The sequence below is a fragment of the Phocoena sinus genome, chromosome 10, assembly GCF_008692025.1.
Source record: "Phocoena sinus isolate mPhoSin1 chromosome 10, mPhoSin1.pri, whole genome shotgun sequence".
In the NCBI taxonomy this organism is placed as follows: Eukaryota; Metazoa; Chordata; class Mammalia; order Artiodactyla; family Phocoenidae; genus Phocoena; species Phocoena sinus.
In genome coordinates this window covers 51,947,561-51,974,557 of record NC_045772.1, presented here as the reverse complement: position 1 = coordinate 51,974,557, position 26,997 = coordinate 51,947,561, and the positions used below count along the sequence as shown (strand labels likewise).

The window sequence follows — 26,997 nt, the reverse complement described above, 5'->3', positions numbered from 1 at the left end:
CCAGTGCTTAACTGTAGGGTTCATTGGTCAAATAGTGTGCTTAAGGAAATAGTTTTACTTTGAGTAATAATTTCACCAGAAGATTGTAGGTTATATGTGAGAATAAGCTTTAGTAAGCTTTCATTAGTTATCATTTAAATTATGTATAGCATATAATAGATTAGCCTTTTAAATAGTTCCTAATCATTTATTCTTTAAAAACTTCTCATCAGTACCCTAATTTTATTAATTAAGTTACCTTTTATTAAATTACTATGAGTGTCTGCTTTCTCATCTGTAAAACTAGGGAGTTGGCTTAGATGATGTCTACGTTCTTTCCAGCTCTATGGTTTAAGATTCTGACTTTGAACTGCCCTACCAAAACAGCTCAAGGATCAGCCTGCAGTCAGATTCGATCAAGACAACCCATCAAAAGAAAATAGAGAGGCAGAATAGATTAACTTTCTTAGGCTCATCTGATCATTATTAAAAGTTGTTTTTCAGTTACAAAAGACATGATTTTTGTAGAAAATCTGAATAGAGATCTATGAAGCAAAAAATGAATCAGTATTGTTTACCTCTCCTCCTAGTCTCACACTCACCCCTGGCATAAATAAGTTCAAATAACAAATTAGAACTTTCTTTATGCTTTTCATGTAAATACATGCATACATATATATGTACGTGTGTGTGCACATACACATTTGCATTCATATATATGTACGTGTGTGTGCACATACACATTTTCATTCAACAGTAGAGTGCCTGCTATGTGCCAAGCACTATTTTAAGCAGCAGGAATATGTGGAGAACAAGGCAGATGAAATCTCTCTTCTCATGAAGCTTACATTCTAGGGGGGAAGATAAGCAACTAAACAAATAAGAATTTCAGATAGTTGCTAACACAAGGTAATGATAGTAACTTGAAAGGCATAAAACAGTCTGAATTTTATTTTAAGTAACATCCTACTATACATATTCTTCAATTTCTTTTTTCACTTAGTATTGTATAATGGGTAACTTTTCTTATAGTAAGTTTAAGTACAAAGGCATAATTTAAAAATCTCACATTTCACTGGTCCCTTTCTAGCCCTATAAAAATGCTAAAATCTCTGCCATCTTGAAAATGTTCTTTAACCCTCTGTTCTCTAGCTCTTAGTCTCATCTCAGTCAAGATTACTCTTTCCTCCCCTGCCATTCACTCAACCCCTGTCTAGTTTAGCTTTTTTTTTTTTAACCATCCATTCCTCTGTAACCTCTCTGTCACCAGTTACTCAATTGCCAACCGAGAGAAGCTTTAAAGTTCTTCTCTTCACCTCTTTGATACATTCAATACATTGACAATTCCCTTCTTCGTGAAACTCTCTCCTTTCCAAACTTCTGTATCACCACTCTCTTCTACTTTTCATTTATTTGTCTGCCTGTGTTTTAAATATTGGTGGTATCTGGAACTCTTATCCTTTCGTACAGTTTTCCTAGGCAGTTTCATCCACTCTACTGGCTAATACCTCCCAATTTTATATTTTCATCTTAAATTTTTCTCTCTTGGGTTCTAGACTTAACCATTTATTAGACAATTTCTTCTGGATGTACCAGAAGTACTAACACCATCTATACTCAACAGCTTTACTTCCTTTTACCTTGTTTCTCCTGTTTTGTTCCCTGTTTTAGTTAATGGCATTTCCATCCACCCAGAGCTCAAGCTAAAAACCTTGAATTTGCCTTGATTCCTTCCTTTCCTCCATCTTCCTACCAAACCTCAAACCACAGTTTATCTTGTTACCAAATCCTGTAGTTTTACTTGCTACCTATCTTTTGACTCAATCTATTTCTCTCCATTCCCCACTGCTCTAGGCTAGTCTTTTGCCTGAACTGATGTAGCAGTCTTCTAACAGTTGTCCGTGCTTCTCGGCTGTAGCTCTTCCCGTCTGTTTTTCAGTGTCAGAGCAATATTTCTAAAATAAGAATGCAGTAATTCTTTCATGCTTAAAATTACTCAGTGGCTTTCCCTTACTCATTGGATAGAATGTAAACTCCTTGGCTAAACTGTTCATGATCTAAGTATGCCTGCTCTTTCTAGCTTCATTTCTTAGCAGTCCCTGTTATCACACTTTACTTTCTGGAAAACTGGAACTTTCTGGAACACTTTCTGGTGTTCACTGAATATGTCACTGAGATTTTTGTGCCTTTGTGCATGTGCAGGTTGTTTCTTCTTCTCTATTAACTGTTATTCATTCTTAAAAATCTCACCTCTGGGGCTTCCCTGGTGGCGCAGTGGTTGAGAATCTGCCTGCTAATGCAGGGGACACGGGTTCGAGCCCTGGTCTGGGAGGATCCTACATGCCGTGGAGCAACTAGGCTCGTGAGCCACAACTACTGAGCCTGCGCGCCTGGAGCCTGTGCTCCGCAACAAGAGAGGCCGTGATAGTGAGAGGCCCGCGCACCGCGATGAAGAGTGGCCCCCGCTTGCCACAACTAGAGAAAGTCCTCGCATGGAAGCGAAGACCCAACACAGCAAAAATTAATTACCCCCAACATCTTAAAAAAAAAAAAAAGTCTCACCTCTGGATGTCTTTTCTGTCTCCCTATCCTCTTTACCCTAAAGTTTGGCCCATGATTCTCTACTCAAAGAAGATCTTATGCATCCTTCATAGCATTTATTTCATGTTTATAATTGTGTATGTCCACTGTGCCAGATAGATTACAGCTCCTTGAGGTAATGTTTCTACAGGAGGAATTGAGTACACTGAAAAAGAGCACAGGCTCTTTGATTTCTCTCTCTTGACCACAGGGTCATGAGCCTGGATGACTGAGAGAACGGTAATACCATTGACAGGAATTAGAGATGTTGAAAAGGGATCTTTTTGCGGGGAAGGCGGCATAGAGAAAATGAGTTTATTTGGGGCTTATTTTTTGAGTTACTCAAGTAGCAATATGCTGTAGGCTATGGTAATTATATAATTGGATTAAAGATGAGAGACTGATGCTTAATGTGAAAGTAAAGTACTGTTTACTAAAGGAGTAGATACCTTTTTAATATTTGTTTCTTCTTTTCGTGTGGGTGTTTTGTTCTTAAAGACAAGACTGAGTGCTGCAAAAGATACCATAGTTTTTTAAAAATTACAGTTTTACTTTTCAAGTAGTTAGACTAGCCAAAAGGTCAAAACTTTGAATCTGTAATGAAATGGGCATAAGGATTTTGAAAAGTAGTTGTTGCGCTCATTCTTGAAGAATGAAAGCTGAGTGAGAAGTTGACTACTTTGTAAGAACAAAAAAATTCTTAGACCTCTAAGAATATTCCTAGGAATACCAGGGGATTGCATGTCCCAGTCTGATGATTCGAGAAATTAAAATCTACTATGTAAAAATGTCTTTCATCTGAAACATCTCTAGCATAATTTAAAATAAAAATCATCAGAGTGAAAACTTGTAAGTTCCCTATGAGTGTATTCATGGAGCCTAGTTTGAAACATTGGCATAGATATCAGGGCTTGGATCATTAAAGAGGCAACCTGGGTTTGAATTTGGGCCCTTCCTCTTGTTAGCTTTTTTATTAAAGGCAAGTTGCTGAACCCCTGTAAACCTCAATATTCTCATCTGTAAAATAGAGTTAAGTGAGAATTAAATGAAATAATGCATGTAAAGAACTCGACTCAGCACATGACACATAGGAATAATAATAACAGCAGCTAACCCTTATGTAGCACTTTGTGCCAGGCACTGAGCCTAAACAATTGTAATTGTCAAGTAATCTTCATGAGGCAGGTATTTATCCCATTTTATAGGTAAAGAAACTGAGGCACAGAGAAGTTACATAACTTGCCTAGGGTCGTGAGTTCAGAGGCAGTATTTGGACTCAGATAGTGGCACTTAACCACCCTGCTAGATGGCCTTTTAATATGTGCAAGTACATAAGGGCTCTGTATATGTTCTCCACTATTATTATTATCTAGGAAATTATGAAAGGTATGGATGGGTGAAGCTGCTTAAAGCATGAAATCCTAGAAGTGCCAAGGATAATCTTTGAAACCTAACAACATTAGTACAAGAAGGTACAAATTTGTACTCACTTGACAATTAGGAATCATGTGGAACTGTTTATCCTTCTATAAGGTTTTAGATTAATTAATTCATTGATATATGAGGAGGGCAGTCTGCTATAATATAATACAAATTATATAATATGTAAAACTATAAGGCATATGATACTATTTCTAATTTTTAAAGATTTGCATAGTCTCAAAACTGGTGGGGATAGTGGTCCTCTGATTTGCATTACCACTTCTTAAAAAAAATTTTTTTAAATTATTTTATTTTTATTTTTTTTGGCCACGTGGTGTTCCTTGACCAGGGATCGAACCCACACCCCCTGCGTTGGAAGCACAGAGTCTTAACCACTGGACCACCAGGGGAGTCCCCTGCATTACCACTTTAAAACTTAGGTTTTCCATTGTTTATTTTCAAGATGTAAAAATCTTTTAGTACATTTGTTCTCCCTTTTTTTGCACCTTTTAAAAAAGCTTTGAATGTATTTTTCCCTATGCGTATATTTGTTTCAATGGGAATGAAGCATTCTGTAATTTCAGGGATGTTTTAAAAAATTAGCTATTTTTATGATTCCTCAGTAGAGTTATGAAGTTTTAAAATAGCTTCTCCTCGCTCACTAATCATTCTATATATTTACCTATCTGAAAAATTTTTTTTTCTTTCTTTTTTTTTTTTTTTTAAACATCTTTATTGGGGTATAACTGCTTCACAATGGTGTGTTAGTTTCTGCTTTATAACAAAGTGAATCAGCTATACATATACATATGTTCCCATATATCTTCCCTCTTGCGTCTCCCTCCCTCCCACTCTCCCCATCCCACCCCTCCAGGCTGTCACAAAGCACCAAGCTAATATCCCTGTGCCTTGCGGCTGCTTCCCCCCAGCTATCTACCTTACTACGTTTGTTAGTGTGTATATGTCCATGACTCTCTCTCGCCCTGTCAAAACTCACCCTTCCCCCTCCCCATATCCTCAAGTCCGTTCTCCAGTAGGTCTGCGTCTTTATTCCTGTCTTACCCCTAGGTTCTTCATGACATTTTTTTCCCTTAAATTCCATATATATGTGTTAGCATACGGTATTTGTCTTTTTCTTTCTGACTTACTTCACTCTGTATGACAGACTCTAGGTCTATCCATCTCATTACAAATAGCTCAATTTCATTTCTTTTTAAGGCTGAGTAATATTCCATTGTGTATATGTGCCACATCTTCTTTATCCATTCATCCGATGATGGGCGCTTAGGTTGTTTCCATCTCCGGGCTATTGTAAATAGAGCTGCAATGAGCATTTTGGTACATGACTCTTTTTGAATTTTGGTTTTCTCAGGGTATATGCCCAGTAGTGGGATTGCTGGGTCATGGTAATTCTATTTGTAGTTTTTTAAGGAACCTCCATACTGTTCTCCATAGTGGCTGAACCAATTCACATTCCCACCAGCAGTGCAAGAGTGTCCCCTTTTCTCCACACCCTCTCCAGCATTTATTGTTTCTAGATTTTTTGATGATGGCCATTCTGACTGGTGTGAGATGATATCTCATTGTAGTTTTGATTTGCATTTCTCTAATGATTATGAAAAATATTTTATATAAATAAAAGGAACCTCAGAGCAAAGAGGTTATAATGTCAGTGCAAAGAGATATTTAGATTATAAGAGTATAAAAATGAAGTATATCTTGGACTTCCCTGGTGGTGCAGTGGTTAAGAATCCTCCTGCCAATTCAGGGGACATGGGTTTGAGCCCTGGTCTGGGAAGATCCCACATGCTGCGGAGCAACTAAGCCCATGCGCCACAACTACTGAGCCTGTGCTCTAGAGCCCACGAGCCACAACTACTGAGCCCATGTGCCGCAACTACTGAAGCCCGCGAGCCTAGAGCCCATGCGCCGCAACAAGAGAAGCCACCACAGTGAGAAGTGTGCGCACTGCGACAAAGAGTAGCCCCTGCTCGCCGCAACCAGAGAAAGTCCGTGCGCAGCAATGAAGATCCAAAGCAGCCAAAAATTAAATAAGTAAATAAATAAATAAATAATGAAGTATACTTTAAACTTTTGGAAATCTGTAAAATATATGGTAAGCAAGTAGTAGTAATTTCTTTACGAAAAGCATATTACTGATGGTATATCTTTATTCTAATCCTGTATTAATTTATTATACACTAAAAATTGCTACTATTTAATTTGGGAATCCAGCACAATACTAATTGTAGAAATTATAACATGTATTATCTCATAACTTTATTTTTTTTATTTTCTCATAACTTTATATTTTGGCTTTCATACTCAGAATTTATTTTTAACAGATTTTAAAGTGAACCAGTAGCAGTATATTTGGATTTTGCTGTTTTAATAATGCATGTTTTAACCTGAATCACACAAGTGATAGTTAAAAAAAATACGTAAAATTTGATCTAATTAATATTCTTTATTAGCATCACTGTCAAAAATAATTTTTAAAAAAGAGTTGAACATGCAGGGGCTTCCCTGGTGGCGCAGTGGTTGAGAGTCTGCCTGCCGATGCAGGGGACACGGGTTCGTGCCCTGGTCTGGGAAGATCCCACATGCCGCGGAGTGGCTGGGCCCGTGAGCCATGGCCGCTGAGCCTGCACGTCTGGAGCCTGTGCTCCGCAACAGGAGAGGCCACAACAGTGAGAGGCCCGCGTACCGCAAAAAAAAAAAAAAAAAAAAAAAAACGTTAAAATAAGGCTGGGTGCAAAACTGCAAGTTGAGTGATAAGTGATTAAGTATACACCAACAGTTGGTCTCCTGTCCTGAATATACATGAATGGAAGAAAATCCTTTAGGAGCCCTGGGCATTTTAATACATAGTACATCAATTTTGTTTTGCAGTTAGAGACCCCTTTTATTTGTGTATATATGTACAAAAGGTATTTGCTGATTGTGGCTAATTCCTGAAAGCACTTTATACTTATAAAGGAAGCTTTTGCTCTGTAGGAATTCACCTAGGTATAATTTTTTTTTAATGTTCATTTATTTTTTTATTTTTTATTTTTTCTTATTAGTCATCCATTTCATACACATCAGTGTATACATGTCAACCTAGGTATAATTTTTTAAACACATATAAAGAGGGTCATTGAAATCAATTAGCAGGAGGAAATCTTAGAATATTTGTTTCTTCCAGTCCCTGGGCTATGGCTTAGAACCTTGGTTAACCTTGGTAATGACTTCTGGGTTTGGAAGGACACCTACTACAGTAACACAAATGCTTTCTTGCTTGATTTAGTTCTCCTGTTCATTCATCCATTTACTCACTCATAAATTATTTATTGAGTGCCTACTATGTGATACCGGAAGACGAGTATATACTTTTTAGAATTGTAGGAGGGATACTCCTTCCCCAGCACACTGCCTCCCTCCCCCTTCCAGCCCGGCCATTCTCTTCTTTTTCCTAAAATGCACTAGCTAGCCTTCAGAACTGAGATTTGGTTACTTTGCAACATTGTTTCAGACTTGTCCATTGTGACTCCAGAAACATGACTTTGAAAATTAGTTTCTGCAAATTTGGGTATGCCCTATGATAAAGTTTACTACAAAAGAAATAGTTTCCTTTCTTACAGGATTTTAGAAGTAATTTAAGAGTAAAAAAGGAAGAGACATGAAGACTGAATTTGTCAAAAATGAAAATATTATCAATTTGAAATGTTTATGATTGTGGTTTAAGATGTTCTAAAAATGTTCTTATGCTTATGACAAAAGACTTACTTTGTTTTTTTAATATAAGAAAATAACCTTTAAATGTCCCTTCTTTTAGATTCTAAAGCCTTAAATGATAAAAGCATTTATTGAGAACTTTCTATGTGTGCGCACCTTTATATTAATTTCCATGAGGGAAACTATTAATATTATCTCCATGAGAAAACTGAAATATAGAGGGAATAGGGTTAGGTATGACTTGTCTCAAGATCCCACAGCTACTAAGTTTTAAAGCCAGCATTTGAACCCATGATCTGATTAAGGGTCCACAGTCTTAGCCACTGGGAAGCCGTAGATTTTCTTATGTATCTTTTCTCACCTACTAACTTTATTTGGGCAGGTAAATCGCTTGTGACCTCTGGGCTTTGGTTTTTGCATCTGTCAAATGAGGGAATAGTAAAATCAGCTCTTCCAGCCAGTGACTTTTGTAGGCAACTGATGTGATAATGTCTATGGAAATGCTTTGGAGAAATTAGAAGTGATGTATAAATGTATATTTTTAATGCTGTAAGTTAGAATTTCCCAGCTATAGTCGTTTAATTTAAGCAGCACGTGTTCAGCACTATGACATGTCCTGTCGGTAATGCTAATAAGTAATGGAAGAGTTGGTTAAATTTATAGTTCTTATCAGTAGTTTTTTAGACTTTCTCTCAGGTTGTCTGAGCAGATAAAAGGAATCATCTTTTTACATTACCTAGTTAGTGCCTTATCTCTAGGTGCTGAAAAAGAATTTTCTGTCTTTGCAGTTATATTAATGTAATAGATTATGAAGCACAATTTGAAACTAGATTTTAGCTTCCTGGACTGCTAGAAGGTAGACTTGCTAATAGGAAAGACAGAGATGGGATACATTGCTTTAATCCAAAATATAGTAGTGAATTTGAGACAGAAAAACATTTCTTAGGAATATGGATGAGTCTTCTGTTAACATTATCTGAAGGACAGACAGTACTTGCAGCTGGTAGAGAAGAATGGCCTGTCACATTGCTGTTCTTCATCCAGTTTGTAAGATACCATGAGTACTGTTATTGGTAAAGTGGGAAGGTGAGGTGTGTCCCCATGAATAGACAATAGATTGAATGGGGGTAATCAAGAAATTGGGGGGGATGAAATAATAAAATGAAGTTGATAAACATTAAAATCATGCTAATTAAATTATTAGGAATTTAAAGTACATTAGGATCTTCAGTCTCCTAGATAAAAGATGTGGTTTCAGACCAGAGCTGTCTAATACAAATATAAACCACATGTGTAATTTTAGTTTTTCCAGTAGCCATATTAAAATGTAAAAAGAGGGCTTCCCTGGTGGCGCAGTGGTTGAGAGTCCGCCTGCCGATGCAGGGGACACGGGTTCATGTCCCAGTCTGGGAAGATCCCACGTGCTGCAGAGTGGCTGGGCCTGTGAGCCATGGCCGCTGAGCCTGTGCATCCGGAGCCTGTGCTCCGCAACAGGAGAGGCCACAACAGTGGGAGGCCTGTGTACCGCAAAAAAAAAAAAAAAAAAAAAAAATGTAAAAAGAAACAGGTGAAGTTAACTTTAGTAATAGATTTTACTTAATCTGGTAATCTAGAATATTATCATTTCAACATAATCAGTTTAAAAATTATTGAGATATTTTACATTCTTTTTTTGTATTAACATTCTATTTTATACCTACAGCCTGTCTCAAATCAAGCTAGCTAAATTTCAAGTGCTCAATGGCCACATGTGGCTAGTGGCTACTATATAGGATAGCGCAGCTCTAGACTGCCCTGAGTTATGGAGTTATATTGTTGGTTTAATGAGATCTAACAGCTACTGATTTTTGAAGCTTACAATGTGCCTTGCATTGTGTTCTCTATAATATTTTCAGTTAATCTTTATAATAACTCCACGATGCAGATTTTACTCTTCTCATGTTATAAATACAGTGATGTATAAGAGATGTTAATTTGTTTAAGGTCTAAGGTCAAACAGGTAGTCTGTAGGAGAGCAGGGATTTAAAACCAAGTCTGACCCCAAAATTCTTGTCCTTTTCATTGTATTGCACTGGTTTAAAGCATGGCCACTTACCTAAGGCAGGTTGGTGTATGAGATTTAGTTCTTCCACTGCTCAGTTATTTTTGATTCACTGCAGTGACTTTTGATTTAATTAGTCCTTATTTTAAAATATAAATACAGAGCATTTTTAGGTTAAAGTGGAAGAGGTATCCCCTAAATTCTTACTTATATTTCTAATTGGGAATATTCCTTTATATTCTTTTCATCATGTCCTGTTGTAAACTGCTTTGTATAGCTCTTCAAAGTAGACATGTAGGAGGGAGGGATGACCTTTTGATTCTGGCACATGACTCTTTTGGGAGATAAGGGAAAAGTCAGCTACTATTGAGAAAAATGAAAACAGGATGACTAATAAAACTTTTGTTGTAGTAAAAAAATTTTTAAAGGTTTTAGTACCTCACTTTGAGAAAGATTTTGGGATGATCTTATTCATCATGCTCTTTGAATTATAAAAATTATCTCAGTTCTTTTGCATGGTGTTATTTTATGATAGATTTATACTTAGCAACATTAATGAATTTGAGTAATTTCTTTGAATTACGTTTAGATTCATAGACAATGTTTGCTTACAAAGACAAGCTGTTTACTTCTAAATGAAAGAAAATGGACAGTCCTTAATATTTGAATGGTTGTCTTCCAGATCATGTGTAAAATAGTTGTTTGAACTTGGAACATATCTAACTACACTGTTTCTAAGTTCCCAGGCTAGCCCATAGAAGCCTATTTAAAACCATATCCTATTTTAAAAACACTAATTCAAAAAGATACATGCGCTCTAATGTTCACAGCAGCATTATTTACAATTGCCAAGATAAGCAACCTAAGTGTCCATCAACAGATAAATGGATAAAGAGGATGTGGCATATATGTATGTATACAATGGAATACTACTCAGCCATAAACAGTAATGAAATTTTGACATTTGCAACAACACGAATGGACTTGGAGGGTATTATGCTAAGTGAAATAAGTCAGAGAAAGACAAATACTCTATGATATTACTTATATGTGGATTCTAAAAAACACAACAAACTAGTGAATATAAGAAAAAAGCAGACTCACAGTTATAATGAACAAACTAATGGTTACCATGGAGAGGAAAGGGAAGAGGGGCAACCTAGAGGTGGAGGATTAAGAGGTACAAACTATTATGTATAAAATAAGCTACAAAAATATATTGTACAACACAGGGAACGTAGCCAGTGTTTTATAACTGTAACTGGAGTATAGCCTTTAAAAATTGTGAATCACTGTATTGTACACCTGTAGCTTATATTGTATAGCAACCATACTTCAATTAAAAAAACATATCCTGTCTTAGTACTAGTATAGTACTGGTGTAAGTTTTAGGTCCTCAGAGTGTGGGTCATGTTCTGTGGGAGTTGGATTAGGAGGAAGCAAGTTTATTTTTGGCTTTTTATGTTTTCTCTTCTTATACTTTTCTGTCTCTTAATTCCTGTTCTTATGCTGGCCTAAACTTCTTGGCGTTCTACTGTGATCTTGGTTAAACATCTAAGTGCTCAGTACTTCAAATTTTTTCTTTTTTAAAAAAATTTGAGATATAATTGACATATAACATTGTGTTAGTTTAAGGTATACTACGTAATGATTTGATATATGTATGTTTTGTGAAATGATTACCACAATAAGTTTAGTTAACATCTGTCACTATATATAGTTATATTCTTGTAATGAGAACTTTTAAGACCTACTCTCTTAGCAGCTTTCATTTATACAATACAGTATTGTTAAATAGTCACCACACTTTACATTACATCCCCAGGACTTATTCATCTTATAACTGGAAATTTGTACCTTTTGACCACCTTCACCCATTTCACCCACCTCCCTACCCCCAACCTCTGGCTGCCACCAGTCTGCTCTGTTTCTACAAGTTTTTTTTTTTTTTTTTAGATTCCACATACAAGTGGGATCGTACAGAATTTGTCTTTCTCTGTCTGACTTATTTCATGTAGTATAATGCTCTATAATAAATAGTAGGTCCACTTACTGGGTGCTTGGCAAGTATAAACATAAATGTTTACACTTAAGCATTTAAGTCTTAAGCATTTTTTACATGATTTGATAAATGAAGAATCTGTAATGGAAGATTAGGCTAATCACTCTGTCCAAGGTTATAGATCAGAGAGGGGAGTTGTGGCGTTATGTTGTTGGTTGAACTGTGGCAGTATGATTTGAAAGCTCATCCCCTAACCATTGTACTATACTGCATTTCTCTCTCGCATTCCCTCTTCCCCTTTTACCAAATTGGAACTCTTTATTTTCTCAGTTCAGATACTTTTAGCTAAATGATAGAGAAATCCATTTGATTGAATTAATTCACAGTATTATAGAATTCTGATAATAAAAATGATGTGATTTTATGACAAAATTTGATAATGTGATTATCTTTAGTGAGGATTGAGCCAATATGGAATCAGAACTTAAACCAGCTTCCCTAAGTCATCCTTCATCCTTATATGTATAGTTAGTTGAGTTGCCTACATTTTTCAGTTAGAAGTTAGGTCCATAGTGCTCAACTTACGCGCTGAAAACAATTTGGGCACACCACCCATTACAAGGTGTTGTCTGAGGACCTAACAAATGATTTGCCCTTCTCATATTGTTCTATTATTTTTCAACTACGTATCAATACTGCTATGATTAGAATACAAAAAAATTATATATTCATGGTAGCATTTTGTCATATTTTCTTAGTATGTGAATAGTAAAAATACTACTTTGGGGATCTGAACATCTTGATATAAATGAAGAAGTCCTTTTACTTAAAAAGTGCAGAAACACTTTTTAAAGCATGCTATAAGGAAATTGTATATACTGGTTATATTTTAGAATTTGTTTTCAAGACAATCATAGTGAATGTTGGGAAATCAGTTGTAATGTTTAAATGACTGACTGACCAACCTATCAACTGGTAAAAGCCCTTTAATCTTCTCAGAGGTGATTGCACTTTAAATACAAGATCTTTGTTAACCCAGCTTCTCTCTCTGATTAGTGAAATTTTTGGCATTTAGTGTAAAATTCATGTATTACAAGGTTTTTGGCAGGGAGCCTTGCCTTGGGGTCTTCCATTTCATCTCTTTCTAACTCACAGATTTTCTGAGAACTCTGTCATTTCTTCCCAGTAGCTCCATGGCAGAGACGAATGAGGAATGGAGTAGTGGTATATTGTGTTATTTTGTAAACTGAGTGCTGTCTATTTTTTAATTTCATGCAAAGATTTGGAAAAGAAAAAAATAGCTAAGATTTGTTCATCTCTTTTCTCCCCATATTGGTATGCATAGTCACAAAACATCCCATTTTATGTTAGTTTACTAGATAGAGTCTCAGAGAGGGTGACTTGCCTAGGGTCACAAGTCATAAATTTTGGAACAAGTATTCCTTGCTCCAGAGAGTTTTTTTTTTTCCATTTTACCTCACTGCCTTTCAGTGTGAAAAGATATTTTTCATTCATCTAAATGACTTAACATCAGAAGTAAGCATAACTTAGTGGAAATTTTTATTTAAATTTTAAAAATTTAATTTATGTTTTAAAGTTTAAAAATTATACTAGGTTGAAATTAATATATTAAAGTTGTAATTATATTAATACTGTGTCATCCAAGAAGGAAAAAGGATAATCATCCAATTACTTTGAAAATATTTAGTACCTTTTAAAAAAATTCTGTAATATTTGAGTTAGAAAATTAGAGAAACTAGAGTGATTTAGTGTCCTTGCCTGGATTTTGTTGTAGGCAGAATATCAGTCCAAATACATTATAAAAAAATAGGAATACAACATTCTGTTGGGTTGATTTAGATTGCTTATTTTTTTAAGCAAACATTTCCTATCTTCTTTAAAATTCTTTTTTGGTAATAAACTTTGTAATGGATTTTGTAAATCCTGGTGTATGGATTTTGATGTTTAAAAAGCAAGATTAAATAGCCTATAGTAGGGTGTACAGTTTGGAAAAAAACAGCTTAAAGTAGTAAATCAAAATTCTGGCAAGTCAGTTTGCTAACTAGAGCAAACATAATATGAATATAAATATGTTATCTTGTGCTTTAATTTATAAGACTTTTTTTCTACCAGTTTACTACAGGGTTGTTGCCATACTTTTTTTTTTTTTTTTGGCTATTTTTGTTAATAAATTCTGTTCTGGGGGAAGGAAGAAGGAAGGTTGCACTGAATAAATAAAAGTAGATAAAGTCAACATTTCTGCTGTATACGATCACCTTAGAGTTTAAAGGACTTTTAGAAGTCACTTTTAGAAGTCACTAGCTACTTTGTGCAGTGGCGTTTGAGAAAAGATGATGTTTTAGTTGGGCTCTTTTGGTCATAAAGACAGTCTTAAGAAACTAAGGGTTTACTCTGGGGATATATGTGGGCTAGGACTGTAAAGACTTTAGGAAATCAATTCAACTCAAGGGGCTCTGGGTCTGTACTTGTGTGTGTGCCTCTGTCTTGGCACTGTCCTAAATTTTGCATGCAATTATTTCACTTAATTCTTAAAACAATCTTAAGAGCCAGGTATTATTAGCATTCCCTTTAGATGAGGAAACTGAGGTTTAGGAGAAACCTGTCTAAAGTCAGTAAGTAGTAGAACCAAGGTTTGAATACCGATAATCTGATTTCCGGTATGGGATCTTTGTCCCTGTACTATACTCTCTACATGATTCTGTATCATCTCCTGTTTTTGTTTTTTGATTTCCTTTGGAATTATCTTCACCACCCCCCAAAAAAGTCTTACATTCTACTAGACCAGGAGTTCTTAACCTCAGTGGTCCCTGAATCTTAAAGAAGCCATAAATGGCCTCCAGGTGAACAGTAACTCCTTGAAATTTTACGCAAATTTTTGAAAGTGTATTCACTTTTCTGGGGATAGGGTCCATAGATTTATCCATTTCTCAAGGGTCTCTGACCCTCCAAAATAGTGAGAATCACTGCACTGTCAGCTGCTCTGGGGAAGGTAGTATGAGTTTTTATCTTTGTATTCCTTAGCATCTGGTTTTTGATTGTTCAGAAATATTTGTTGAAGAGAATTTAACAAATAAGAGATGGTATGTGGGGAAATAAGCTTAAAATTAGTCATAATATGGGAGTCTTAAGATACCTTGAATGTTTACTAGATGGGTATGAGAGCATCAGTTTTATTTACTTGGTTCAGAAAATTGTTTTGTTACTGACAGGTTCAAATTTCCAGCTCTAGCATATAGTAGTCCTATGAAGTTAGGTTTTTGAAATCACAGCATAAAGGAAAATTTGTGTGTTCAAAACTGCTGTTGAAAAAGTCCCCTAGATTTAGAGGCTGCCATGTGATCTCTCAAGAAGACCAGTTTTTATTTCCCCCCCATCAATGTAAGAATAGACCATTTTAGTACCTGAAGGAGCACTAAGGAACATAGTACATCTTTAAACATTAGAATCATACTCAGTGTTTGAAATATTCTTAGTTATGAGAGCCACATGGAAATTGAGAGCAGCTGAGGGAATGGCAATATCGCATCTCCCATCTCAAGTTTTGTCTAGGGCACATGCCTATTGACTGTAACAGAGTTACAGTTGTGGGGAAGTGCATGCATTTTTTTCCCCCCTTAAATATTTGTTCACACACATTTATTCCTATTGTCTCTTTCTGCTACAAGTAGAAGTTAGAAGTAGACATTAGGTGAAAATCTGATGATTCCAGCATATGTTGTACTTTCTGTTCATTGTGTTCATGTGGAAGCATGGGTTTTACTCTTAAGGTTTCATATAATATATTTTAACCAGCGAAAACGTCTCATTTAGCCTAGTTTACCACGTGTTGTAACTGCTTATATTTGTTTTACCTAATATGTTGTTTTTGCTTTTTTTAACCTAATGATGATAAATTCCTCTATTCCCCAGATGAGTTTTCATTTTTGTCTGGTTTCTTCCATAGCTAAAAGTCAAGATGTAACTTTTAAGCTTGTTGCTCATAAAGTCAATGTTAGGGATATATATATATTTTTTCTTTTAGCTCCATATTCAGTTTATATGTTAGTTTTGGTCATACTTTAATCTCTGTTCTTTGTCTATGCATATAATGCCTTTTTCCCTTTTATCAGAGCTATGCTCCTTATCCCTGTTTGATGAATGGAATAAGAACTACTGTCTTTTTTTTTTTTTTTTCATTTCTGTTCACCTTTTCATTGCACTGTAGCTTTTCTCTCTCCAGTTTTCTTATTTGCATAATGTCTCTGCTACACAAAACTAAAGTGGTGGTAGTGTTTATCTCTAGTCATTTAAAATGGTAAACACACACATTGTGATTGAGAATGTTACTAAGTAGAAGACCTCATGAATTTAATTCTATGGGAAATGCATGTTTATTTTATTGTGCTGGAGATGGGTTGCGCGGTGTATCACAGATCCCTTTTGGATCTCTAAATTCTCTTTTAGCAATATTCTTTCAGAACAGCTCTCTTTATAACAGTTTCTTTTGCATTCTTGGCAATGTAAACCTTGAGGAAGTGTTACAGCCAGTCTCTAGTGTATAACAGTTAATGTTTAAAATCTCTTAATGCAGTGAGCTGTCACCATATTTAATAAATTGCAGTATTGCATTAGCATAAATTCCTTTGGGTGCCAAGATATCTGTTGCACAGATGCTTGCTATTATTTATAGGTTTGTTTCTAACCTTTGTGGGTTGACTTACTTTTATATTCATTTGTCACCATGCAGTAGCATAATTCTTTAACTGACATATGCAAAATAGTTTTCAAGAAGAAACTATGAAAGTACTGAAAAAGCAGATTACTCAAACTTTTGGACCTTGGGCAGTATAAAGCTCCCATAATTTAAGTAGACATATTGCTTTGTCTTTATTTGAATGTGTTCTTATACTGCCTTTCCTCCCAATATTGGGTAAATTGCAGGAGTGTCTTTAGCTGATGAAATTAGATGGAGGCAGCAGCCTAATCATTTCCCTCTGGTTTTGAGCCGATGAGACTAAGGGTGTGTGTGTATGTATGTTTGTTGACGTGGGGAGAAATTATTATCTTTATAGTTTATTTTAGAGTAAGCTGTTGATATTTTCTTAAAGTCTAAGTCTTCTTTTGGATTAAACATTTTTTGAATGGGAACTTCACTTTTATTTGCTAGTCAGATTCAGGAATCAGTAACTCTATCAGATATTCTTTGAGTTATGGATGCTCTATTAAGATATCAGAATTAATTTTTAGAAGGAATAGACTGACTCATTAAAGTCTTTTAAATGTGATATTTTGATATTTTGTTTTGCTAGTGATCTAATTTGCTAATTTATTGGATTGGCCGAAAAGTTCCTTCAGGTTTCTTTAAAATATCTTTATTGGAGTATAATTGTTTTACAATGTTGTGTTAGTTTCTGCTGTACAACAAAGTGAATCAGCTATATGTAGACATATATCCCCATATCACCTCCCTCATGAGACTCCCTCCCACCCTCCCTATCCCACTTCTCTAGGTCGTCACAAAGCATCGGGCTGATCTCCCTGTGCTATGCAGCAACTTCCCACTAGCTATCTATTTTACGTTTGGTCGTGTCAGTGCTACTCTTTCACTTCATCCCAGCTTCCCCTTCCCCACCTGTGTCCTCAAGTCCGTTGTCTACATCTGAGTCTTTTTTCCTGCCCTGACACTAGGTTAATCAGTACCGTTTTTTTTTAGATCCATATATGTGCGTTAGCATACGGTATTTGTTTTTCTCTTTCTGACCTACTTCACTCTGTATGACAGACCCTAGGTCCATCCTCCTCATTACAAATAACTCAATTTCATTCCTTTTTATGGCTGAGTAGTATTCCTTTGTATATATGTGCCACATCTTCTTTATCCATTTGTCTGTCAGTGGACATTTAGGTTGCTTCCATGTCCTGGTTATTGTAAATAGTGCTGCAATGAACATTGTGGCACATGTATCCTTTTTGAATTATGGTTTTCTAAGGGTATATGCCCAGTAGTGGGATTGCTGGGTCATATGGTAGTTCTGTTTTTAGTTTCTTAAGGAACCTCCATACTGTTCTCCATAGTGGCTGTATCAATTGACATTCCCACCAATAGTGCAGGGGGGTTCCCTTTTCTTCACACCCTCTCCAACATCTATTGTTTCTAGGTTTTTTGATGATGGCCATTCTGACTGGTGTGAGGTGATACCTCATTGTAGTTTTGATTTGCATTTCTCTAATGATTAGTGATATTGAGCATCTTTTCATGTGTTTGTGGGCAATCTGTATGTCTTCTTTGGAGAAGTGTCTATTTAGGTCTTCTGCCCATCTTTGGATTAGGTTGTTCTTTTGATATTGAGCTGCGTGAGCTGCTTGTATATTTTGGAGATTAATCCTTTGTCAGTTGCTTCGTTTGCAAATATTTTCTCCCATTCTGAGGGTTGTCTTTTCGTCCTGTTTAGGGGTTCCTTTGCTGTGCAAAAGCTTTGAAGTTTCATTAGGTCCCATTTGTTTATTTTTGATTTTATTTCCATTACTCTAGGAGGTGGGTCCAAAAGAATCTTGCTGTGATTTATGTCATAGAGTGTTCTGCCTGTGTTTTCCTCTGAGAGTTTTATAGTGTCCGGCCTTACATTTAGGTCTTTAATCCATTTTGAGTTTGTTCCTTCAGTTTTTAAGTGGAAATAAGAGACACATTTTTCATTTTCACTAAGAACTTTATCGAACAATGTATTCACCCTTTTGTTCCACTACCTTCTGCCATTTTTCAGGCATCTTCATAGTTCCATCTTCCCAAAACTTTTTCTCTTTTTGAGCAAAGAACTGTTCCAGGTGCCTTTTACAGTCTTCTAGGGAATTGAAATATTTTCCATTAAGAGAATTTTGTAAAGACTGAAATAAATGGAAATCCAAAGGTGCAATGTCTGGTGAATAGGTGGATGAATCAGAACTTCCCAGCCAAGCTGTAACAGTTTTGTCTGGTCATCAAAGAAACATGTGGTCTTGCATTATACTGATGGAAGATTATGCGTTTTCTGTTGACTAATTCTTGCTGCTTTTCATCGAGTTGGTCCAACTGGGAGCAGTACTTGTTAGAATTAATCGTTTGGTTTTTCCGGAAGGAGCTCATAATAGAGGACTCCCTTCCAATCCCACCATATACACAACATCACCTTCTTTGGATGAATACCGGCCTTTGGTGTGGTTGGTGGTGGTTCATTTCACCTCCCCACGATGTCTAACGTTCCACATTATTGTACAGTATCCACGTTTCATCGCCCACCACAATTTGTTTTTAAAATAGAATGAATGTTTTCATTACTCAGTAGAGAATTGCATGTGGAAATTCGGTCAAGGTTTTTTTCATTTAACTTATGTGGAACCCAAACATCAAAGAGATTAACGTAACCAAGCTGGTGCAAATGATTTTCAGCGCTTGATTTGGATATTTTGAGTACGTGGGCTATCTCCCGCATGGTGTAACATTGATTGTTTTCAGTTAATGTCTCGATTTGATCACTGTCAACTTCAACTGGTCTATCTGACCGCGGAGCATCGTCCAGCGAGAAACCTCCAGCTCAGAACTTTGCAAACTACTTTTGCCACGTTCGATCAGACACAGCACCTTCTCCATATACTGCACAAATCTTTTTTTTGCGTTTCAGTTGCGTTTTTACCTTTCTTGAAATAATAAAGCATAATATGCAGGAAATGTTGCTTTTTTCTTCCATCTTCAATATTAAAAAAATGGCTACACAAAAATTCACAAATTTTGATAAGTTTCTTTTTAAATGCACGTTGATATGACAGCTGTCGCAATGCAATCTGACAAAATTGTTTCGAATGAAGTTAAAGACAACTAAGCGCCGCTAGAACCATCGTATGGGAAAACTGAAAGAACCTTTTGGCCAACCTGATAGTATTAATTTTATTTTAGGTAAATGAAGCCAGTCTTGTAAAATCATTGGTAGATGAATTATCTCCAACTCAGTAGGTTAAGTGTGTTAGAAAATAATCGTGAATGTTTGTCAAACATTTACTTTTTAAAAATTACTAGACACAGGCTCCTACATTTTGGCTACTTCCCTATCTGCCAACTTTATGACACTATTTTAGTAAAAAAGATAAATTCATATTTGTAAATGTAAATTATATGAATTTTTAAAACTAAGACTATAATAGCCAGGTCTTTCTAAAACAAAACAAAAAAACCCTTATGTTACAGTAACTCTTCTAGTTTTTTGCAAAAGAAGAGGAAATTTTCTTTTTCAGTTTTCAATTTGTTAAGAATTTAGACTGATTTGTAAGGAAGAAAAATTTTTTTCTTGTACAGTAAGCTGCAGCTTTTAAAATTGGGGTTTAACCTACTGTATCTAGGAATTGAAGTGACCTTTTACCAGTTCTCTGATACGATTTTAGCACCATCAATGAATATTTATCGTTTCGTTTTTTTATACTTTTCCTCCCCTACCATTTTATTATGAAACATTTCAAACAGAAAATTGAAAGAATTGTGCTGTGAACACTCATACCCACACCTAGTCTACAGTTTACACACTTCCTATATCCACTTTATTATATGTCTTATCACTCCAGCCACTGTTCTGTTTTTTTAAAAAATATATTTGAGTAAATTGAAGATATTAGGATATTCCACCCTTACATACTTCTTGTATATTATTAACTAGAGTGAGGTGTTTTTTTCTTTTTAGGTAAGATTTGCATGTAGTCAAATGCACAAATCTTTAATGTACTATCAGATGATTTTGACAAACGCTTCCAGCTGTGTAACTTAAGTCCCTACAGATATAGAGCATTACCATCACCTCTGTAAGTTTCCTCCTGCCCAGTCAATACTCCATCACTGTTTTGATTTTTTCACCGTAGATTTGCTTTCCCTGTTTTAAAACTTCATATAAATGGATTCATAGAATACTCTTTTGTGAGGCTTTTTTCTCTCAGCATGACATATTTGAGATATATTAATGTTGCATTTTCTAGTACATTCCATTTTATTACTCTTGGTTTATTTTTAAGGCTCAGATCTGTTTTACACAGAAATTATTTATCCCCTTCTGAATTCTTAAAGCACTCTATTCTAAACTCTAAGGTATTGATTATATTATAGCTAATTTTATTATATATATTATAGCCATGTATATATAGCTGTTATATCATAGCTACTCATTTATCTCCACTACTCCGTATGCAGCATGTTCTCAGAACATGGTGTATAGAATATGCTCCATTAATACTTGTTGAACAGTCTATGGTTAGAAGTCTTTCTTACAGCTTTTGTTACAGAGATCCCAAACTTGGGGTACAATTATAATGTGAAATTAGTGCTTGAATGAAGATTAAATTAAAATTTCAATTACAGTCTGTTATTAGTTTTTTCCAAGGAAGTCTTCATTTCTGTGGTGAACAAATATGAGATTTTCAAATGACCACAAGGTTGAAAGAGACCATAATGTTCCTTATCATATAGGGATGAAGAATAAGAACCAATCAAATAATAAGCCTATTGCCAATTTAATTATGAGCTTTGACCTTTTATTTCCTTGGATACATTCTTTCAGTTTTCACTATATTCTTAGTATTTTGATAACCACATTTAAAGCCCATTTTATTTTTATTTTATAAGATCAATCTGTATATTCTGTTATTCTTTAAGAAAACTTATTTGGAAGCAGCACAGGATTGTTACCTCTCAAAAGAGCACCAGTGAAAAGTTGGGAGTCCTATAGGATATGAGAAGTAAAGAAGTATTTGCGTTTTTGCCCTCCTTCCCTTCTCTTTCAACTGATTATCCCCATCTAGGTCTGTACCTCTGTAAATCCAGATAGATAAGTGAGGTAAACATGGAAAGGTTATTTATGAGTAGAACAAGGTGGTATAAGAGTTTACCTTAGGCAAGTTTTATAGTAGACAGTTCTTGTCCATATAATTTTGTCTATTTTGATTGCTGATTTAATCTCAATATTCACAGTAGTTTACTAATAAGTACACTTCAAGTGAACTGTTCCTGTGCTTTAGAATGACCACATATTTGGCAGAGCCGTGAAACAATAGGTGAACTTTCAGAGAACAAATGGGCAGCGTGCTGTGTTGCAAAAGAATGTACTGCCTTGTTCACCCTGTCCATATTTAGATCAGTCTGGCTGGCAGTGAAATGCAGAAGTGTTGGCCATACAGGTGCAGTGTTCTGCAGCTGTTGGAAACATTTGCCCTCCCCCTCACCCCCCACTTCTTCACATATAATTATGCTCTGTTTAAACCATTAATGCTAGAAGATGGGATTTGAGAATTTGAATGTCTGTTTACAAAAAGGTACTACTCAGAGAGATAATTGGTCATTTAGGCAGCTGAATTTAATTGCCTAAATGACTTGAAGTTTCCAAAGACTAAAACCTAGCCTTAAGGCCATAGACTTTTAGAATTATAAGAGACTGCCTTTGAAAGAACATGTCTGCAGAGTTACTGCCCTCCAGACTGAACCTCAGTTCAGGGCTTATATATTTTCATTTTTTAATATCCTGCAACCAGCATAACGCCTGACACCTAGTAGGCAACTTGATACATGTTTGTATCTTACGTTAGCAGATGAAGCCAAAATATTGTTTAGATGTGGTATGGTACTAAATTAGAAAATTATGATTTTTTCTTTAAGCCGATGCCTTGTGGTAAGTTTTATAGCAGTCTTGAGAACAAAGTGCCATGGCAGCAGAGAGAAGGGCAGTGATTAATGCTGCCCGTGGTGGTCATCAGACACTTTATGTTTTGATAGGTCATGGAAAATCTTTTCTAGACTACAATTAGAGAACTTGGTTTTGAAGAGTTTTCCTCATCTAAGAGACATCAGTGTATTTTCCCCAAAGCAGTGTCTTTTCCTCCTTATCCCGATTTTGCGCATTTTTCATGCATTACATCATAAGGAGATTAAAGTTTAATGATTCCAAATCTGAAAGTTCTGGAGAAGAATGTTTTCCGTAAACCTAATAGAATAAATATTTTCTTTTCTGTAGTTTTTTCTATAATGAAAAGAATGTAGGCTTTGGAGTCAGACATAGGTTTGAATCCCATCTTTTTGAATCCCAGCTCTTTAAACTGCATTTACCTGAAGGATCATGCATCAGTTTCTCTGTCCATAAAAATAGGGGTAATACCTGCTGTAAAATAGTGGTGTAAGGATGAAATGAGCTACCTCCTAAAAGTGTGGCATCAGTATTCCTGGAACATATCAAGAGCTCAAGAAATATTATTTCCTTTTTATTCAAAGGAGAATCTTGTAGAGTAAGCAGGATTATAGTACCCCTCAGGTATTGGTGAAGCTGTTATTCTAGGAGACTGCACGGTGCCTTCAAGCTTCTATTCTTTCGGCATATATTTAGCACCCAGTATCTGCAAAGCAGGTAGAGATTTTGCAGTCTTGTTGGCAGAGGAAACAGCAACAAATAGTTAAGGTAGTGGGATACTGAGAGTAAATACATGGAGGTTCTGAGAAGAGGAAGGTCCTGATAAGCTGCAGTGGTTAGGCATCCTTCATGACTGCAGGAGAGCTGCAAACTGGACCTTAAAGACAGAATGAAGGAGAAGGAAAAACATTCAGGCTTGAACAAGATCAGAAAGATCAAAAGCTCAGAGCCTTTCTGGGAGAAGTTTTTTTCCAGCTTTATTGAGATATAATTGACATATAACATTGTGTAAGTTTAAGGTGTACAGCATGTTGATTTGGTAAATTTATATCCTGCAAAATGATTACCACCATAGCATTAGCTACCACCTCCATCCTGTCATATAATTATCATTTCTTTTTTGTGGTGAGAACATCTAAGAAATGCTCTTTAAGCAACTTGCAAGTTTATAATACAGTATTATTAGCTATAATCACCATGCTGTACATTAAATCCCCAGAATTTGTTAATCTTACAACTGGAAGTTTGTACCCTTTGACCAGTATTTCCCCATTGCCTCCACTGCCCAGCCCCTGGTAACCACCACTCTACTCTCTGTTTCTCTGAGTTTGGTTTTTTAGATTCCACATATAAGTGATATCGTACCGTATTTGTCTTTCTCTATCTGAATTATTTCACTTAGCACAATGCCCTTAAGGTCCATCCATGTTATTGCCAATGGCAGGATTTCCTTCTGTCTCGTGGCTGAATTGTATATACGTACTGCATCGTCTTTATCCATTCACCCGTCGACTGTTAGGTTGTTCCCATATCTTGGCTGTTGTAAATAACGCTGCGATGAATATGGGGATGCAGATCTCTCTTTGAGATCCTGTTTTCATTTCCTTTGGATGTGTACCCAGAAGTGGGATTTTACTGGATCATATGGTAGTTCTATTTTTAATTTTTTGAGGAACTTCTATACTATTTTCCATAGTGACTGTACCAGTTTACATTCCCACCAACAGTGTACAAGGGTTCCCTTTTCTCCCCACCCTCACCAAACTTATCTTGTCTTTTTGAGGATAGCCATTTTAACAAGTATGAGGTGATAATTCACTGTGGTTTTGATTTCCAATTCCCTAATGATTAGTGATGTTGAGCACCTTTTCACGTACCTGTTGGCCAGGTATGTCTTCTTTAGAAAAATGTCTATTCAGTTCTTTCTGACAGAATATTTTTATATGACTGGTAATAGTTTCAAGTATTCAGAACAGAAAAATATTGAGGCTGTCTGTAGTTGGCTGTGCTGATGTAGAGAAAGCAGGACGAAAGTACCCTGAATGTACTATTTGCTCAGTTTTCAAGCAGATCATTCTTATCTAAATGTTTAGGACTCTTAAACTTAATCCAGAGAGGGGCCTCTCACTTATTACATGTGTCTTTCTTTTAAAGCATAAGCTGGATAACATGTTTCTAATTCTCTGAGGTTTCTTGCTCAGAGTAATATATAAAAAGTCTTCAAGGTTCTACATTATCTTACCTACCAACTCCCTTAATTTTACCAGTTTGACTTCATTTCTTGCTACTTGCCCTCTCATCCACACTGCTCTATTTCCAGGAGTGGTATGGCAGGCATGCTGCCACTTCACAGCCCATACACTTCCTGTTCTTTCTGTCTATAAATCTCTTCCTTCACAGTCCACGGCTTGTTCCCTCAGCTCTCTCAGGTTTCTATTCAAATGCAATCTGAGAAAAGGGGAGAAAAGGGAACCCTTGTACACTGTTGGTGGGAATGTAAATTGGTACAGTCACTATGGAAAACAGTATAGAAGTTCCCTCACATGTCAAGTACCATTCTTGCTGTTTTATTTCCAAAGCACTTAGAACCATTTGACATACTATATATTTTAAAAGTGTATTTGCTCATTGTCTCTTCTAACGCCTCTAAAATATAAGCTCCTTGAGGGCAACGATATTATTTATTTTATTCACAGCCACATTTCCAGTGCCTAGCACAAACTATTCAATAAATACTTATTAAATGAATAAACTTTATCTTTCTTTCTGAGTTGTAAAAGAACTGTGGTCATCACAGACTTTTCTTCCCTTTATTGCCACTGAGTGACCAAAATGGGGCCTTCCTGAGGAGGACATCAGTTCATTTGGTCAACATTAAACATACTTTGCGAATACAGGCATACCTCGGAGATATTACAGGTTTGGTTCCTGACACTGTAATAAAGCGAATATTGCAATAAAGGGAGTCACAAGAGTTTTTTGGTTTCCCAGTGCCTGTAAAAGTTATGCTTACACTATACTGTCCATTAAGCGTGCAATAGCATTATGTCTAAAAAAACAATGTACCTACGTTTATAATATACTTCATTTTTTCCTTTTTTATCTGGGAATTCATAATGGTCGACAATTTGATCTCAGCCTAAGAGAATGGAAAAGAGTTTACACTTGATAGAAAGGATCAGTAAAACTAGTAACTTTTTTTTGCAATTTATGTGAGAGAAAGAGGCTTAGAGAAGGAGAGGAAACAATGTGTCTTGAAAGTAAGTAGGAAACGATCACAAGATTAGAATTAGTTCCTTGAAGCAAAATGTGATGAGAAATCATTGGACGATTTTGAGGGGTCTAGTAGTATAATTAAAGAAATATTTTTAGGACTTTGATTTTTACAATTATTAGGATAGTCCGAAGAAGAGAAGTCAAAATTTAAGGACATTTATAAAAAAAAGTTTGGTATATTTGAGGTTTGAAATAATCTGAACAAGAAAAATGAAGGAGAAATGGCCACACCAGGAGAATTTGAGAAAAAGCAGTAATGAGAAGCTATTCGGGGTGTAGGGGTTATAGGAGGACAATAAATTTGAAATACCAACTTGGCATTATCATTGCTTTAGGATAAGAGATAAGAACTATAATTTACTCTGTTTCCGTTTTTTAGAGGCTAAAAAATGAGGTGGCATTTGCTGTAGATTGCTTTTGGAATATGGTTTCTTCTCTACAATTGCCTAGTTAGCAGGGGGAGGGAGGAATGTTTTCACTAGGGGTAACAATATTTGTTGTATCCATTAGAAATTGTAGGTAATGTGGATGAGATAAAAAGTACTGATGTAGTTTTAGAAATACTGAAATGATTTAGGGGAATAAAAGTTAGATGCATAAAAATGCTTTTGTTTGCTAAAATTGCTGTTTTTAGATGGAGTTTCCTTTTTAAACTTAACCTCAAGACTACATTTACTTTTGTTAATTTAATAGGTCCATCTGTTAATTTAACAGGTGACAGTTGTCACAGGAAGTTGGGGAACATTTTTTTATCAGTAGGTATGTATATTGTTGGCTTTCAGATATGTTATGCTCTCGGGTATCTAAGCCTATTAGACAAGAGACAGAAACTTAGAAAGATACAAATGGCAGAGCAACGTTTTTCAACAGAATTACTGTTCTGCTCTTTGGCTTTCCCTTTGTTATCCTATTCCTCTCCCTTTCCAGTTGCTCAGAACGTACCCTTCTCCAGCTTCCTGCAGAGTTTAACACTTTTGCTTCAGTGTTAACACATAGAGTAGAATAAAGAAGGACAGCTTTAGCCTAGACAGCTCAAATAGTGCTTTTCAAACACTGACTGTATGTTCAGTACTATGCTTGGCTCCAAGCATACAAACCTGAATACACGTGATCCCTTGTCATGAGAAACTCATAGTAGAGCAGCCTAGTGGCAGAGCATCCACAATCTACAGTAATACTTTCATAGAGATACTTGAAGAGCTAGTTTTCCATTTAATAATTTTAACAGAAACAAATTTGTAAGCAGTCAAAAAATGGTCCTCTCATGGCCTTTCTTCATAGATATTAAAACCTGT

General features: G+C 35.8%; 1 protein-coding gene across 5 annotated transcripts in view; it reads left to right on the top strand.

Annotated features, from left to right (window-relative positions):
• Nucleotides 1-26,997, top strand: part of LEMD3 (LEM domain containing 3) — an 85,676-nt gene that overhangs the window by 4,492 nt on the left and 54,187 nt on the right. For 3 of the 5 annotated variants that reach the window (XM_032644294.1, XM_032644292.1, XM_032644290.1), the window contains exon 2: nt 26,396-26,461. The exons of 1 other annotated variant lie outside the window; for it this stretch is intronic. In XM_032644294.1, coding sequence (XP_032500185.1) covers nt 26,396-26,461 — 66 coding nt within the window. The remainder of the gene's footprint in view (nt 1-26,395; nt 26,462-26,997) is intronic. One more of the 5 variants, XM_032644291.1, reaches the window with a different exon arrangement.